General features: G+C 37.6%; 1 protein-coding gene across 4 annotated transcripts in view; it reads left to right on the top strand.

Annotated features, from left to right (window-relative positions):
* Window positions 1–15,343, top strand: part of LOC147181778 (glycogen debranching enzyme-like) — a 36,137-nt gene that overhangs the window by 9,255 nt on the left and 11,539 nt on the right. For 2 of the 4 annotated variants that reach the window (XM_086093757.1, XM_086093741.1), the window contains exons 6-21: window positions 950–1,131; window positions 1,484–1,595; window positions 2,684–2,810; window positions 5,447–5,549; window positions 6,027–6,124; window positions 6,575–6,714; window positions 6,850–7,037; window positions 7,645–7,768; window positions 10,131–10,294; window positions 10,471–10,572; window positions 11,698–11,853; window positions 12,007–12,157; window positions 12,937–13,061; window positions 13,237–13,349; window positions 14,117–14,251; window positions 14,604–14,734. In XM_086093757.1, the coding sequence (XP_085949883.1) occupies window positions 950–1,131; window positions 1,484–1,595; window positions 2,684–2,810; window positions 5,447–5,549; window positions 6,027–6,124; window positions 6,575–6,714; window positions 6,850–7,037; window positions 7,645–7,768; window positions 10,131–10,294; window positions 10,471–10,572; window positions 11,698–11,853; window positions 12,007–12,157; window positions 12,937–13,061; window positions 13,237–13,349; window positions 14,117–14,251; window positions 14,604–14,734 (2,151 nt within the window). Of the gene's footprint in view, window positions 1–949; window positions 1,132–1,483; window positions 1,596–2,683; window positions 2,811–5,446; window positions 5,550–6,026; window positions 6,125–6,574; window positions 6,715–6,849; window positions 7,038–7,259; window positions 7,384–7,644; window positions 7,769–10,130; window positions 10,295–10,470; window positions 10,573–11,697; window positions 11,854–12,006; window positions 12,158–12,936; window positions 13,062–13,236; window positions 13,350–14,116; window positions 14,252–14,603; window positions 14,735–15,343 lie in introns of all 4 variants that reach the window. The other 2 variants (XM_086093766.1, XM_086093749.1) reach the window with 1 other exon arrangement.

Below are 15,343 nucleotides of genomic sequence, written 5' to 3'. Positions count from 1 at the left end.
TAACGAGCCAGATGGTTAGGGTCCACTCCAACTGCACAAACACACAGCTTAGTTTTAAAATGTACCTTCTTCAAAACTATTAACAATGGGAGATTTCGTCTTTGTGCTTGGAGTTTTTCACTCTGGAGCCGGAGTCATATTCATGAAATTACTGCATAGCTTGCCACTACGATTTGTTCCATGCTAGTAAACATAGTAACATAACATCATCACAGCGATTCAATATAGAAAGGACTATTTAAAAATAAGTCATTTAGCATGATATACAAGTTTTACATTTGCATTACGAGGTATATTGTCCCCCGGTGTGAGCGTAGCATCTCGTCCCAGAGACTCAGCCAGCGACAAGCTTTTCAATCAGAAGAGACGGCATTGACTACATCATGACATAGGTCGTGCGCTGTGAATTCCGGCAAAGTCGGCGATTTGATTAACTTGGTAAAAACAGCATGCAACAGAAGGCAAGGGCTGTTTTCAAACTAGCGATCTCTAACTTAAGTAAATATCCCGCTCTATGAGTCCCGACTAAATGTGCAACTTTGACTGACAGGCGAACTTTGGTTGAAGTAGTAAATTCCATGGCTCTATGGGCAATAATAACTTTTAATTTGTAAAATAACAGACGCTAAGTCACTAAGTTGCTCCGGGTCACGTCTACTTCCATTCAACAATCATTTCATTCCGCCGTCCGTCATAGGGCAGTCACGTGATCAAATGACTTCGGTGCAAATGGTCAATAGGATGCGGTCCAGAAGTATTTGGACACTACCATAGTTTTTATGATTTTTCCTCACAACACAATCACAAGGGTTTTATTTTAAAACAAATCATGGTTGATGGTTACAAATTTCTTCCTGATGTCCACAATATTGTGCAGAAGGTTGGCATATGATTGGCAAAATCTACAATCGAGAGACACTTTTCTTCATTTTTCTTTTCCTGTATGCAGCCGCTAATAGCAAGTGGATCCGAGAGCATCCCGAATGTGGTTACAACCTGGTGAACTCTCCCCATCTACGTCCAGCCTGGGTCTTGGACAGAGCCATCTGGCATCTAACCACCAGAATAGCAGAAGGGCGGTACGAGAACATTGGCCTTTCTGCCGACATCACCAATGAAAATCATCTGAATGTAAGTGCACGACTGCTTTTTACACTTTATCTTTGAGACTGCTGTTGAGGAATAGATCTGAGGAGGGTACAGGAAATGTTCTGCAACATTGAATTTGAATATTCAAATGAGATTCGTGGCCTTCATCATCTGTAAATGGACAAAGTTCAGAACCGCCCAGACTCTTCCTAGAATTGTCCATCGTTTAAATTAAGCGATCGGGGGAGATGGTCATACAAAAAAAAAAAGAATGATAGCATACAATTGTATTTATTTATTTATTTATATAATGATACAATAGTGTGTACCATTTGAATTTCAAACTATTTTCTGTGTGTTCTTGTGTGTTTGCGTACTTGTGTGTGTTTGTCAGGAGATCCGAAGTGTGCTGTGGCAGGATGTGTACCCTCAGATCAAACTGTGGGAGTTCTTCCAGGTGAAAGTGGACAGTGCTGTGGAGCAGTTCAGAACTCTCTTGCAAAATGGTCAGTACAACAATTCCGCTGCGATACTGGACACTGTCTTTCAAAAGTATTCAAACAGAAACCCCAAATCCTTCATTTTTGCCTTCGATCAAAACCATTTGGGTTTCACATCAAAATATGAAACGCAACTTGTGTTCAATTGCTATTGGAAAAAATTATTCTCTTTAAGCGGTTCCTGGATGCACAACGTTTGAGAAGCCCTGCTGTAGTTTGTCTGTTTTGACCTTTTGTCTCGTGTTTACTGTTTGTCTTTTGATGTCAAACCCAAACGTTTTGAGTTTGCAGGACAAATTAAGGAACTGACTTTGCTTTTGCTGTCTCGTACTTTTGAACACACACGATTTGGAGTATATGATTAATGTAACTTTTCATAATCAAAACAGATTTTATTATATACAGTACAGTGTGCCTTGAGACACAAGTTTGATTCATTGCCTGAGCAGGCTCATCACTCAAAACACTCCTATGCAAAATCACCATTTCTCATTGACGTGAATAGAAATTCCATTACCGGTAATCGGTTCCAGCGTCCCCTGAAAAACAAAAACAAATGAGTACTGTTGCATTTAATTAACAATGTATAAAATCGTACTTTATAGAAACAAGAAAAATCTCCTTTGTTGTGCGCAACTTGGCCACTGGTGAGCAGTGTGCTGACACAAACAAAAACTGGGTTCTACTATTGTGAAAATTGGTTCTACAACTGTGACTCAATAAGATGAAGTAACATTGGTTGTGATAGCACCGCTACGAAAATATTTGCTCGCAAGTCAAAGCAAAAATATCAGCTGAATGACGACTTGAATCTCAAAAACACTTGTGTGGTCACTCGTATTTCAAGGCACAACTGTATCTCTTCAGTGAAAGTGAAGTACTGTAATGTCTTGATCGAATCACTCGCTGCAGCCTCAACAGGGAGGTCCAAACTTTTCTACTCCGTTCCAAAGTTTTCTCTTCCGGCGGGATGCCGAGGTTTTCCCAGCACACCTGCAGAGACAGTCTCTCCAGCGTGTCCTGGGTCTTGAATCTCACTAACCTGATCATTGTGTGTCACATGTACTGTACCATATCTGTATGTGTATTTGAAGGTGCGAAACCAGATCGTAGTAAGACGAGAGGGGAAAAAGGCCTAATCATCATCCAGGATCCTGGTTGGCGACGTTATGGCAACACAGTGGACATGAACTCTGCTCTTGAAACATTTGGACCTTGCAGGTAAGACACATTTTATAAATGTGTCAAGTGTTTTTTTTCGTTTTTTTCTTCCTTGTTTGTATGTTCAATGTGTGGAAGAAGGATTACATTAATGTCATTTGGATTTATTTTTTCTCCCCACAAATGCTTTGTAGTGATCTGTTCTTCCAATTCCACAATACCATTCCAACATGAAAACATTTAGAAAATTGTGGTGAATATCAATTTGTACATAGGCTACTTCTTGAATCTGATATTACTAAATATATTGTAAATTTACATGCCTCTTTTCTTATTTTGAACTTTCTGTTCAAGGTGTATTCAAGAATCTTTTGTCACTGCGGCGTCTGGGTGGATCATCTTAACGGTTTGTTCTCGATCCCGTTAATCAATCTGCCGTAACGACGTCGTGCGTGCTCGTTCCCAGCTGTGCATGCGCACTTGGGAGTGTTTGTAGCGTGTAGCTGCTGAGCTTCGGATTCAGCTATTCATCGTTGTAGCTCCACCGATCTCACCGCATACTTTGAAAATGGCTATGAAGTGCTATCATCATGATGAAGATGATGATGAAGATGAGCCCGCACGTTCTCGACATCTGATAGGCGTTTCCCCCGGACGAGCAGGAGAGCTGCTAGGATGGTCTTTCGCATGCGCATATTTAAAAAAGTGACAAACGGACATTTGGCTTCTACTTTTCGAGAAGATTCTTGAATACACCTTTAAACAGAAAAACGTTGATGCAGGTAGTTGTATTATTTACCTAACTTTCATTGTCAAAGCATGTATTGAATCTGACAATTTAACAAATATTTCAAAACACTTTCAATAAGATTTAAACATGACTATATTACCACTATTACTATTAAGTAGGGTTGAATAGTATAAAGTTGTAAATGTTTTTTGAGTAAATCTTTGTAATTGTAGTAAAGGACTTTCAAGGGACTCCTCTCACCTAACATGAGATAGCGTAAATAGTAGCATAGAAATTGTATTTCTTTAGTTACTTGGATATAAATGTGTTATATTTATGTAAGTAATACTCATATTTCACCTTCAAATTGCACTTATGAAGCGTCTGTCCTGTTATGTAACACTGGCTATAATAATACATTTTCAAAAGTTATTTTCTGTATGTATTTTTCTATATGGCTTATAAGCAGGGTCGTTCCGGTAAAAAAAAAATCATTCCGGTCCGAAAATATGATGGCAACTGTCAAAACCCCATGTTAAATAACCTGCCAGGCTGCCACCCAAGAATTACTATTATAATTAAGTCATATATAATTAACTAATTATTATTAATTAAGATTTACATACACAACAAGTCAAAAGCGGTGGGGGGGGGGGGGGGGGGCGCGAGGCGGCGCGATTGCATATCACGGGCACCTGCGCGTGCGTGGGGCGGCGCGGAGGACGCGTTTGGAGACGCGGTGCGGCAAAAATTCGCATATTCGCCAAAGTTAAATTTGAACTTTCTTTGCATTTCGCATCGCGGCCTGATAGGCTGAAATATGTGCCACATCGGCTTCGGGGATGGACCACGTCACACACAGCGTCCTGTCTGTTGTCACCTGCATGCAACAACACGGGCAGACACTTAATACTCCCGTAAAAAAAAATCTTTGTTTTGAAACAAGAAAAAAGCATTTATCGCGCAGGAGCAAAAGAAAAGCAAGCACTCGCGCTGCATTCAATGACCACACACGGACGTCTAAATGTTACTGTTTTTCTGTTTCGTTCCAGATGTTTGAAGTTTAAATATCGGTTTACAAGGAACCCTTTCCAAGAATCTCCACTTTTCTTTGGTAAAAGTTATAATATCCCACGGCAGGGGATGCAATTTTTGTACGGGGTAAATACTTTTGGCACGACAGCGGAACGTTTCCCCCTGTTTTGGTGTGAACATAGCATGAAGTGTTTCTGAATTGTTCCATCGTGCTTGTGTAGCGTAATCCGTTTCCAACGATATCTATTATTTATTTATCCCACGGAGTTTTGTCCACCGGCTGCGTTCTCTGTGTATCTGACGATTCCGTTCGATGTGTGCACGTCTGTGTTTTTGTTATCTGCTATTTTGCACATCATTAAAAAATATATTTATATATTCTGGTTGTGCAGCGACCTTTATTTCAGGGAGTTCCGTCAAGAAATTCTAACCACTTTCGCCCCTGCTTATAAGGGTTTCAGAAAAAATAGGATTTTATGATGTGACTATGTTGTCCCCCAAACAAGTCACTTAATGTATTGATGCTCACTATAAAATGACCTTAAGATAAATATAAGATACAATTATTCAGGTTCAGCAGCTTGCAACATTTTGTGGTCATTTTGTTTCTATATATAATATCATGTAATACCATGTAATTCATGGAATGTGGCTGGGTCTGTAGTTGATAAATGTTAAATAAAAATGAATGTTGGTGGGGTGTTAACATTACTCTGTGTGATGTCACATATGACAATTCATTCATATATTGTCCAAAAGATAATTTACTCTGCCACCTTATGTCTTCTTTTGTGTTTGATCCTTATATTGTTGTTTGTTGACAGATTATGAAATCGCAAAACTCCACAGTGTACCTCTCATTTTATTTGATCTGCAATTCATTTTTATGCGTGACAGTGCGTAAGAGTAATTGTTTTTACTCAACCTACAGCTATTCCCCACAGCACATAGAGGAGTGTTGCTATTTGTTGCGACAGAAACTTAACCAGCTGAATGAGGAACAACTCCACATTGTGCATCAGCATCAAGAGCAGGTAGAGTAAGAACATTTTTCTGAGCTAAGATAAGAGATAAGGAATAATTCTTAAAGCGGAAGTCAAGCCAAAATGTTCTTTACAATAACAAATTCTGTGCGCCCCCACTTGTCAAAACATTTCATTCTGATTAATATTGTGTTTGTGGAAAATGAATTGAGCAGAAAAACACACCTCTTTTTTTTCCTTGTAAGATGGTCGCCATTTTGCCACTTGCTGTTGTCTCAAAATGACACATTGCCTCAGGGCTGGATAAGAATGGGTAGAATTTGCTGCTTCATTAATATTCCACAAACGCAATATCTAAATTGTGAAAATAAAGGATCATTTCCTTGTGATTTGTTTTAAGCATTATGTACATCATTTTTGCTACTTATCAACTGTTAAGGTGGTAAGCCATATAAAAAAAGTCAGCGGAAATCATTATCTTATATTACTCTTTTTAGTTAATATTTGCTTGTGATTGTTTGCTTGCAGGCTGCCAACTGCATTGTGGGAAATGTAACATATGAGCGTCTGGCAGAACATGGACCCAAATTAGGCCCTATTAGCAAGAAGAACCCTCTTGTTACCAGGTACATTTATTTTAATTCTTTGCTTGTATTTTTGTTCAGCCCTACCAGGACGGTTGTAACGAAATAATAGAAACACACAAGCACTATGGAGTGTTAAAGAGTAAAATTTAAAAAGTTGTTAAAAAAAAAGTACCTAGAATACTACATTAATAATATATACTATTTGTAATAAATAACATTTGACCAAGATCAGGCCTACTGTAGCTTTTGGCTCCAGTGTGTTGGGGTCACAGGTTCAGATGGTACCAGGGCAAACCAGCCACCATGCCACACTGATCAGACCAGTATTCTTCTTTCAAGCTTTCTCAATTTCAGCAAGTGGAATACTTGCTGAATGCACTCGGTCTGATCCAAATGCAACTCTCTATTTGTAGCATTGTTCAGCGGACTGTTCTCAGTAGTTTTCCTTTAAAAAGGGCTTGATTTATTTTATTTTTTTGTCTTTCTCAGGTATTTCACCTTCCCATATCAAGACATGACTTTGGAGCAGGAGATGCAGATGCTGAATGACCCAGACAAGACGCGTAACTTCCTGGCTCACAATGGTTGGGTGATGGGGGACGATCCGCTGCGCAACTTCGCTGAGCCAGGTAAACACTTTACTGCAATTTAATTACTGATTTGGTCTTTTCTTTTTCCTTTCCTAAATTACATTTAGTCCTTGTTGTCAGATTGGTCTTGCTCTAATTCTTTGTGTCTGTGGTCTTAATTTATGCTTACATTAGGATCCAATGTCTACATTCGGCGTGAGTTGATATGCTGGGGCGACAGCGTCAAACTTCGCTACGGCAAGGGACCTAAAGACTGCCCTTTCCTGTGGGCTCACATGAAGAAGTACACGGAAATAACCGCCAAATATTTTCATGGAGTCAGACTGGATAACTGCCACTCTACACCATTACATGTTGCAGAGGTAAGCTATCTAGTAATAGCCGTCGATGTGAACTGAGCAATTTAAATAACTTGTTCTATTGAGTGACAGTAAAGCCGCTAATATATATATATATATATATATATATATATATATATATATATATTAAACCTCTCCAAAACTGTTGTATCCTGTTTACAAATCTCTTCTTTTCTTTACAGTTCTCTTCTTTTCTCCCTGTCTGTAATGTAATGTTTTGTCCAGGCTATGCTTGATGCAGCCAGAGTGGTCAGACCCAATTTGTATTTGATAGCTGAACTGTTTACAGGCAGCGAAATCATTGACAATGTATTTGTGAATCGGCTGGGAATTAGCAGCCTTGTGCGAGGTACTTGTTCAAACAAACTAATATTGTGGTATTTCTCTTCTCTTTCCCCTGCATTTTGTGTTCTTTCACTTTCCTTCCCATTCTTTTTTCCTGGACTGCATGGATTAATGTGGCGTTACTTTTCCCATTCTGTTCGCTGTCACTAACTGGCTTGACAATCGTTTCATATATCCATTCCTCTACTTCCTTTTTGCCTACCTTAATTACTTTATATGGACTTCTTGGACTTTGATGTGTTGCTTGGTGGTGCTGGTTGACCAGTTCATGCTCGATGTGGCTAGAACAGTGTGCCCTAACCTGTATGTGGTGGCTGAACTCTTCACTGGCAGTGAGGAACTGGATAACATCTTCGTTACAGATCTAGGAATTACATCACTGATACGAGGTACAGTATTGTATGTGTTTTAAAAAATATGCATTTAATGTCTTTATTCATAGATTATATATGAAGTATTTAGCTATGTCAGAGGTTTAATGATTCTGCACTATTAGATCCGCAATGGATTTGAACTCATTCACTGCCATTGACGGCTAAAGACGTCAAAAATCCATTTGAAGTATTTCTATTAGTTTAAAAAAAAAAATCCACTTTTGTGAGTATAAAAACCTAAAAAAAATAATGATTGTACATTTAGAACAAATATAACATATGTGATAAATCGTGAGTTAATTAGTGAAGTCATGCGATTAATTACGAAAAATGTTAAATCGCCTGACGCCCCTAATTTTTAATAATCTTTTCTTTTTTCCAAAAAGATAAATTTTTAGTAATTTCTTTTTTATTTTTTTATTAATCTTTTATTTTTAATTTTTTTTTTTTTAAAGATTATTAAAAAATTAAGGGTGTCAGGCGATAAATTTTTTAAAAGCATAATAATTGCATGACTTCACTCGTTAACTCACGATTAATCACACATTTTATATCTATTCTTAATGTACAATAAAAAAAATATTGGTTTTCATACTCTTGTTAACAAAAGAGGGAAAAAATGTTAAACCAATAGAAATAGTTCAAATTCATTTTTGACGTCTATAGCCATCAATGGCAGTAAATGAGTTAATTAAACAATCAAACATGTCAATTAAATCTATACTACTTTCAATTTAATTTAGGTCGGAAGCTTATCCGAAAGGACTTGGAGTTTGGTATGACCAGGTCACGGTTCCCGTTCCAGTCCCACTGCAAACATAAATAATAATGGCAACTGTTCATGTGGCTGCTGATAGAAGTAACAAGATGAATGCGGACGTTTATAACCCATTTTCAGCCAAATGCTCTGATACTGTAGACAGTACTTCACCATGCAGATGAAACGTGACCCTGAAGAAGTAACTTAATACTTTTTGTAGGCAAAAAATATATATACAGACATGGTTGTCATTGGATAACAATGATCTGTAAAGACGAATGAAAAAAATACTGCAATGCTAAGTATTAAACAAATGATGGAAATTGCTAACAACTTCATTATTACAGGTAAGTTCACATTCAGAGCTGACCAAACTACAGTATACGACATTGCTAATCTTACAGATGTAATAATTTGCTACAACTCTTTTGCATTTATCATCTTGAAAATCCTAATATTTTTTTCATCATCACTCTGAAATGGATTGGAAACGTGACATACCCGACTTTGTAATCAAATAATTACCACTCATTTAAGAAGCCATCCGTCCATCCATTTCCTCTATCGTTAGACCTCACTTGGGTTGCAGGTGAAATGGAACTTTTCCCAACTGACTGTGAGCGAGGTACAGCCTGGACTGGCCGACGGCCAACTGCATGGCACATATAGACGAGCGATCATTTACACTCGCATCACACCTATGGGCAAATTTCGCCACCAATTAACATAACTTTAATGCATGTTTTTGGAATATGGAAGGATGCCCAGAGAACATGGAAACCCCACATAAAATGTGCACAAGGTACTACCAAATTTAACCGTCTATCCATTTTGTAATATTGTGAGTTCAAGTTGTCTAACATCCAGTGAAAAGAGAAACTACTTAGGAAGAAAGGGGAAGTAAATAAAGAAGTTATTTGCAAGCGACACTATGGGAAGTCTGTGATCAACGTTTGTCGCCAATTACCGGAGATTTCTTTACTACAGTTTGGGACCGCAAAAACTATTACCACCACACCAGTGTTGTATTAACATTGCATTCAATTTGCCATGAACATACTAACTTTAATAACACATTGACTGCTGTGTTGTATGAAACTACAATATCTGGGGGCGGGAACAACTTTTGAGCACACCGAGCAACGCAACGGAACACAACTGAAATCGAAAATTGCAAACAAGTTAGTCGCCGCACACACCTGACCACCGGTTCACCCGCAATGCACAACTGCGACGCCTGTTTTTGTTTCGAGGGGCTACATATGATCATTTTATTGAACCACAAGGACATGCTGCGATTGTCACAGAAGAAGCAGATTGATAGCGATAGTGAAATAATAACAAATAAAGGACATTTCATTTTTTAGTCGCAGGTACATATGAAATTATAGTTAAGTATTATTGTAAAAGACACTGTACAGTGAGTTATATCATGTGATTCAGAAGGTCATTTTTGATTGGCCTTTTGATAATTTTGGCATTGATTGAAATTGCAGCAAAACTAGTTGCGCAACGTTTTACCCCCATTCTGTCGCGTTGTTCGGTGTGCAGCGGCCATAAGCAAGCCATTTTGTGTTGTCATTAAAGCCACAAGATTTTCCTTCTCTCACCTTTTAGAGGCCATGTCAGCTGGCGACAGCCATGAAGAGGGCAGATTGGTCTATCGTTATGGCGGTGAACCAGTTGGAGCGTTTGTTCAGCCAAGTCTCCGCCCACTGATGCCCTGCATTGCCCATGCCATGTTCCTTGATGTAACCCATGACAACGAATGTCCTATACAGGTGTTTTATCAAGAGCATATAATTACAGAACATCTACCATTTTAATGAAATTATATTTGCTAGTATTTAAATACCGGTCATGTTTGATGTTATTTTCCCCATAAATTGCTATTAAGATATTCTTAGTAGTTGCACATGGAATAATAAGTAGAACACTATTTGTGTCTATTGTGCAGCTGCGTTCAGCACTCGACTCACTTCCGAGTTCGGCAATGGTCTCGATGGCCTGCTGCGCTATTGGCTCTACCCGAGGATATGATGAATTAGTACCACATCAGGTTATACATGCATGCACACACATGATTCATGTACATGTCATAATCTGTCTAATGGCACTAAAATGGACGTGATGGTCAGTGTCAATTTTAAACAGATTGACAGACAGTTCCTTAGATTTCATGCTTGGTTTTTGTGCTGCAATGTGAGACATTATATTTCCAAATCATTTCCAAAGTTGGTATATCCTGAGTAAAGAAACCACAAATGTGAATCGATAAGGAGTTAACATTGTGGCCTGTAGTCGGTATTATTTTGAAAGACGAGTAGCAGACACTTAACAGGAGAACTCAAATCAATATAAAAAGTGCTTAGGCAGATTGAGAGTCATTTCGGGGAATTGTGTCAGATTATAACATCTTTTTATACCTCACTTGAGGTATATTCAATGGTATGGGCTTTATTAACTCATTCACTGCATTTGACAGCTAAAGACTAAAACAAAAATAATTTTGAACTATTTCTATTTTTTCTTCCATTTTTGTTAACAAGAGTATGGAAACCTAGACATTTTTTTTGTACATTTAGAACAGATATACAATTTGTGATTAATCGTGAGTTAACTAGTGAAGTCATGCGATTAATTACGATTACAAATTTTAATCGCCTTGATGCCCCTAATTTTTAATAATCTTTTCTTTTAAACCAAAAAAAAACATTACCAAAAAAATTGATAATCTTTTGTTTTTGTTATTTTACAGAAAAGATTATCAAAAAATTAGGGGTTCCAGGCAATCGCCAATTTTTAATCGTAATGAATCGCATGACTTCACTAGTTAACTCACGATTAATCACAAATTTTATATCTGTTCTAATGCAATAAAAAAACAACTAGGTTTTCATACGTTTGTTAACAAAAGTGGGAAAAAATGTTAAACTAATCGAAATGAATTTTTGACGTCTATAGTACAATGTGAAAAAAATACAACACAAAACAGAATTATAAATAAATAATTGTGAGCAATAACAATATCTGCTGCTTAGCTTCACAAGTGACTATGAAGAATGCAACCGGCATTATAATAGATTTTCGCCATCACCCTGCAATTTTTCACTTGTCGCACTATAATCTAATATAATACTGCTGCACTTTGCATTCCAATTTATTGTTTTGTTTATGTGTGTAGATTTCTGTTGTTAAAGAGGAGCGTTTCTACCCGAGGTGGAACCCTTCTGCCTCCCCGACCAGCGCCAGCGAGGTTGGACCACCGACTGGCATCATTGCTGGGAAACTGGCACTCAATAAGTTGCATCAAGAACTGGCTGCTCAGGGGTTCATACAGGTATCATTTTTTAAAGTCATTTTTTTCTTTTCGTAAAGAGTATTTATTTGTATCCTTTGCCCATTTAAAGGCAAGGAACGTCAGGCGATCTGTTTGGAGTTTTGCATCGTTGTCCTAAATGTAGTTGCCTGTTCCGATCTGTGTCCTCGACAGGTCTATGTCGACCAGGTTGATGAAGATATTGTTGCCATTACGCGCCACTGTCCCAGCACCCATCAGTCAGTGGTGGCAGTGTGTAGGACAGCTTTCAAGGACTCCAAAACACACGAGTATAGAACGGATGTGCCGCCAATGTTCATACCTGGTAGGAGAATCACTCGCAGCTCAAATAGTTTCAGTGCAGGATTTGTCTTTTTGCCCTTGATGCTCTCATACAACAATTGTCTTTTGTTTTATATATTAAAAAGCCCTTTCTTGACACAGGGGTGTTCGAAAAAATCAATTCGGCAATATATCGCGCAATTCTCGAATCGATTCAATATGCGGCCAAATCGATTTTTATGGAAATATTCAACAAAACGTCTTACTTAGGGTTAGGATTCACACATTAAGCATGGAAGAATGTTATATTAATGGAATATTAAGCCTTAATATTTTTATTTTAGTGCTATTCAAACATGAAACAGACTGCAACCAGTGGCTCAGTTATAAGCCAGAGTTTTTAGGTGAATAAATACATTTTCATACAAATCTTACAGTGTACATGTACAAGTTTACTTATTTCTATTTTCTAAATTTGAGTTGTAAAAAAATTCGCAATAATCAATTTACACATTTGTATCGGGATTAATCGGTATCGAATCGAATGGTGACCTATGAATCGTGATACCCCTCGTTAAAATGGAGTTTGAGCATTTTTAAAGATACAAAGTTAATGGAAAAAGTGTGGCTAAAATGTGAATTATTTTAAGAGGCTTATAGACGATTGTAGTGTGTTTCTGCATTTGATTGGGGATCGTGAATCAAGGCAATAATAGTTGTTATTTGACTGATTAGTTATTTTGTATGTTTTTTGTTTTGTTTTGTTTTTTGTCATGTTATTGTTGTCACGCATTGATCCTCTTATACAACTTTTCCCTCCAGGGAAAATTGAGGAGGTGGTGTTGGAGGCAAGGACAGTGGAAAGACATGCTGGCAGTTTCAAAAAGGATGACAACTACATTAATGGCATGCCTGAATACACCGTAGAGATAAAAGAACATATTACAGTCAGTAAAATACACATTTTCTTCAGCATTATTGTGTGCATGCCAGAGTTCTCTTTATTGAAGTGGAAAATGATTTGCTTCATTTATTTTAGATAGTAATAGTAATTAATTTTGCATGTTGATGCCAGTTATCACAACGGTTTATGCTTTAATATACATTTATATGCATTTCCAGTTAGAGGAGAGCTCAGTGGTGAAACAAGCTGGAGTGACATCTAAAGGTCCATCCGAGTTTGTTCAGGAAATCAGCTTTAAGAAACTGACGCCGGGAAGTGTCATTGCCTTCAGGTACGACAGCACTCACCTACACAAAACTGCATCCTGACAGTAAACATTTCAGCCCAGTTTGAACATTATTGACTTACATAGCTCATACGGTTATGTTTAAAATACATGTTATTAGGGGTGGGAATCTTTGAATGTCTCACGATTCGATTCCAATTTTTGGGTGTGCGATTCGATTCAGAATCGATTTTCGATTAGGAAAGTTTTTTTTTTATTCAAAATTATTTGATTGACAATGATTTTTGCTTCAATTTCTAGATGTTCAAGGAATCGTAATGATCTACTCCAGTCTGACTCGCTAATGCTAATTAGTGCTCTACTCGCGGCACTTTTATCACTCAAAGGAACGGCTCCACGCTGCAAAATAAACAAACAACTTTTGTTGGAATAACTAGATCGTGACTTTTTCCTTCTACTCTCTAATGTGGCTACAACTTAACAGTGTATCAGACCGCGTGAAACCACACTGCCCTTGGCCAAATTGGGTACAACATGAACAGCGCTCCCAATAAAGGCACACACAAACAAAGGGAAGATAGTATAAAATAATTTAAATGAAATTGATTTTGGGACATTTAAAATCGATTCTGAATCGTACTAAATGAGATTTGCGATTCTTATAAGAATCTATATTTTTGGCACACCCCTACAGGTAATCTTCTGTTTTTCAGAGAGGTTTTAATCTCTATTCATGTTTTTAAACACTGATATTATTTTGAAAACAATTGTTAGTATATCACAAGATGCTAAACCTTTTCTCTTTTTTGTAGGGTTAGTTTGGACCCCAAAGCGCAGAAGTTGGTTGGGGCACTCCGGTATTTTCTGTCCCAATTTAGCCTAAAATACAGAAAAGGCAGTATAGCGGATGAAAACCCATCGGAGGCTCTGAAGATGCCTTTGGCACAGTAAGTACTCATCAACATGTACAGTTTTGAGTGTCCAGAAAGGCACAATATAAATTTATTATTATTACATTTATTCTTCTTATTGTTGTTGTTATTGTTATTATTTTATTATTATTATTGTTAATTGTCCCTGTTTTGTTGAATGTTCATCGGTTTTAATTATATTAGGACAACAAAGGCAATAGTTGGCAAAAGATACTGCCTAATAAGCAGCCATTTGCAAATAACCGTATTCAGTTACAGTGATTACAAAAAAAAACACACACGCTTTGAATAGTTAAATTGAGTGGTTTTGTCTTTTCGAGCATCATGTTGTCCAGTATTTATCATCTTGAGTGAAATTCTCACCTAGGTTGATGTCAAAGCTAACGCTAGCAGACATGAATGTCTTGCTATTTCGCTGCGATTCTGAAGAGCAAGAGGATGGCGGAGGCTGTTACAATATTCCTGAATGGGGAACGTTCAAATATGCAGGCCTCCAAGGTAAGTGATTTTGGAGTACCGGGAATTTTCCTGATCCACGGCAAGGCTTGGTCCTCATCCCGTGATTATTGATCTGTGAGTAAAGGTTTATAATTGCCATTGTAATCGTAACACTGGAGTCCAAGATATATTGGATTGGTAACATCACGTTTTAACAGGAAACTGACTGTTCTTCAATAAGGCCCAATTAAATGTTTGTTTGCTTTCATAGTTGACCCCGGTGCACACATAGATTTTTCGAATCTTAAAAGATTGTTTAACTGTTTTAAACGTTTTGCGTGCTCTGATAATCTCAATAGAGAACATCACACACATCTACCACCAACGTCAAAAGGCAGAAATTTCACGTGATCACATGTGATGTACCAAAAACGAAGTAGAACTTTCGCTACTGGATATGTTGCGCCAATATTTTCCAAATCTGGAGTGTTGTAGCATGACAATGGCAAAAAACAACCTTCCCTTGGAAAACACTTCTTGCCATCTTGGAACCTACTTTTATACAAAAAACAAAGTTGGTGGAACATTATTTCAATTTTATTTATGGCCACTTTTTTTCCCCTCATGTCACAATTCCCGATGTTCCCCACACACAAAGACATTTGGTCA

This window comes from Leptonotus elevatus, chromosome 1 (assembly GCF_054856555.1).
Source record: "Leptonotus elevatus isolate MCC_2025b chromosome 1, RoL_Lele_1.0, whole genome shotgun sequence".
NCBI classification, from domain to species: Eukaryota; Metazoa; Chordata; class Actinopteri; order Syngnathiformes; family Syngnathidae; genus Leptonotus; species Leptonotus elevatus.
Note: the sequence above shows the minus strand (reverse complement) of the source record. Positions and strands in the feature narration are given on the sequence as shown.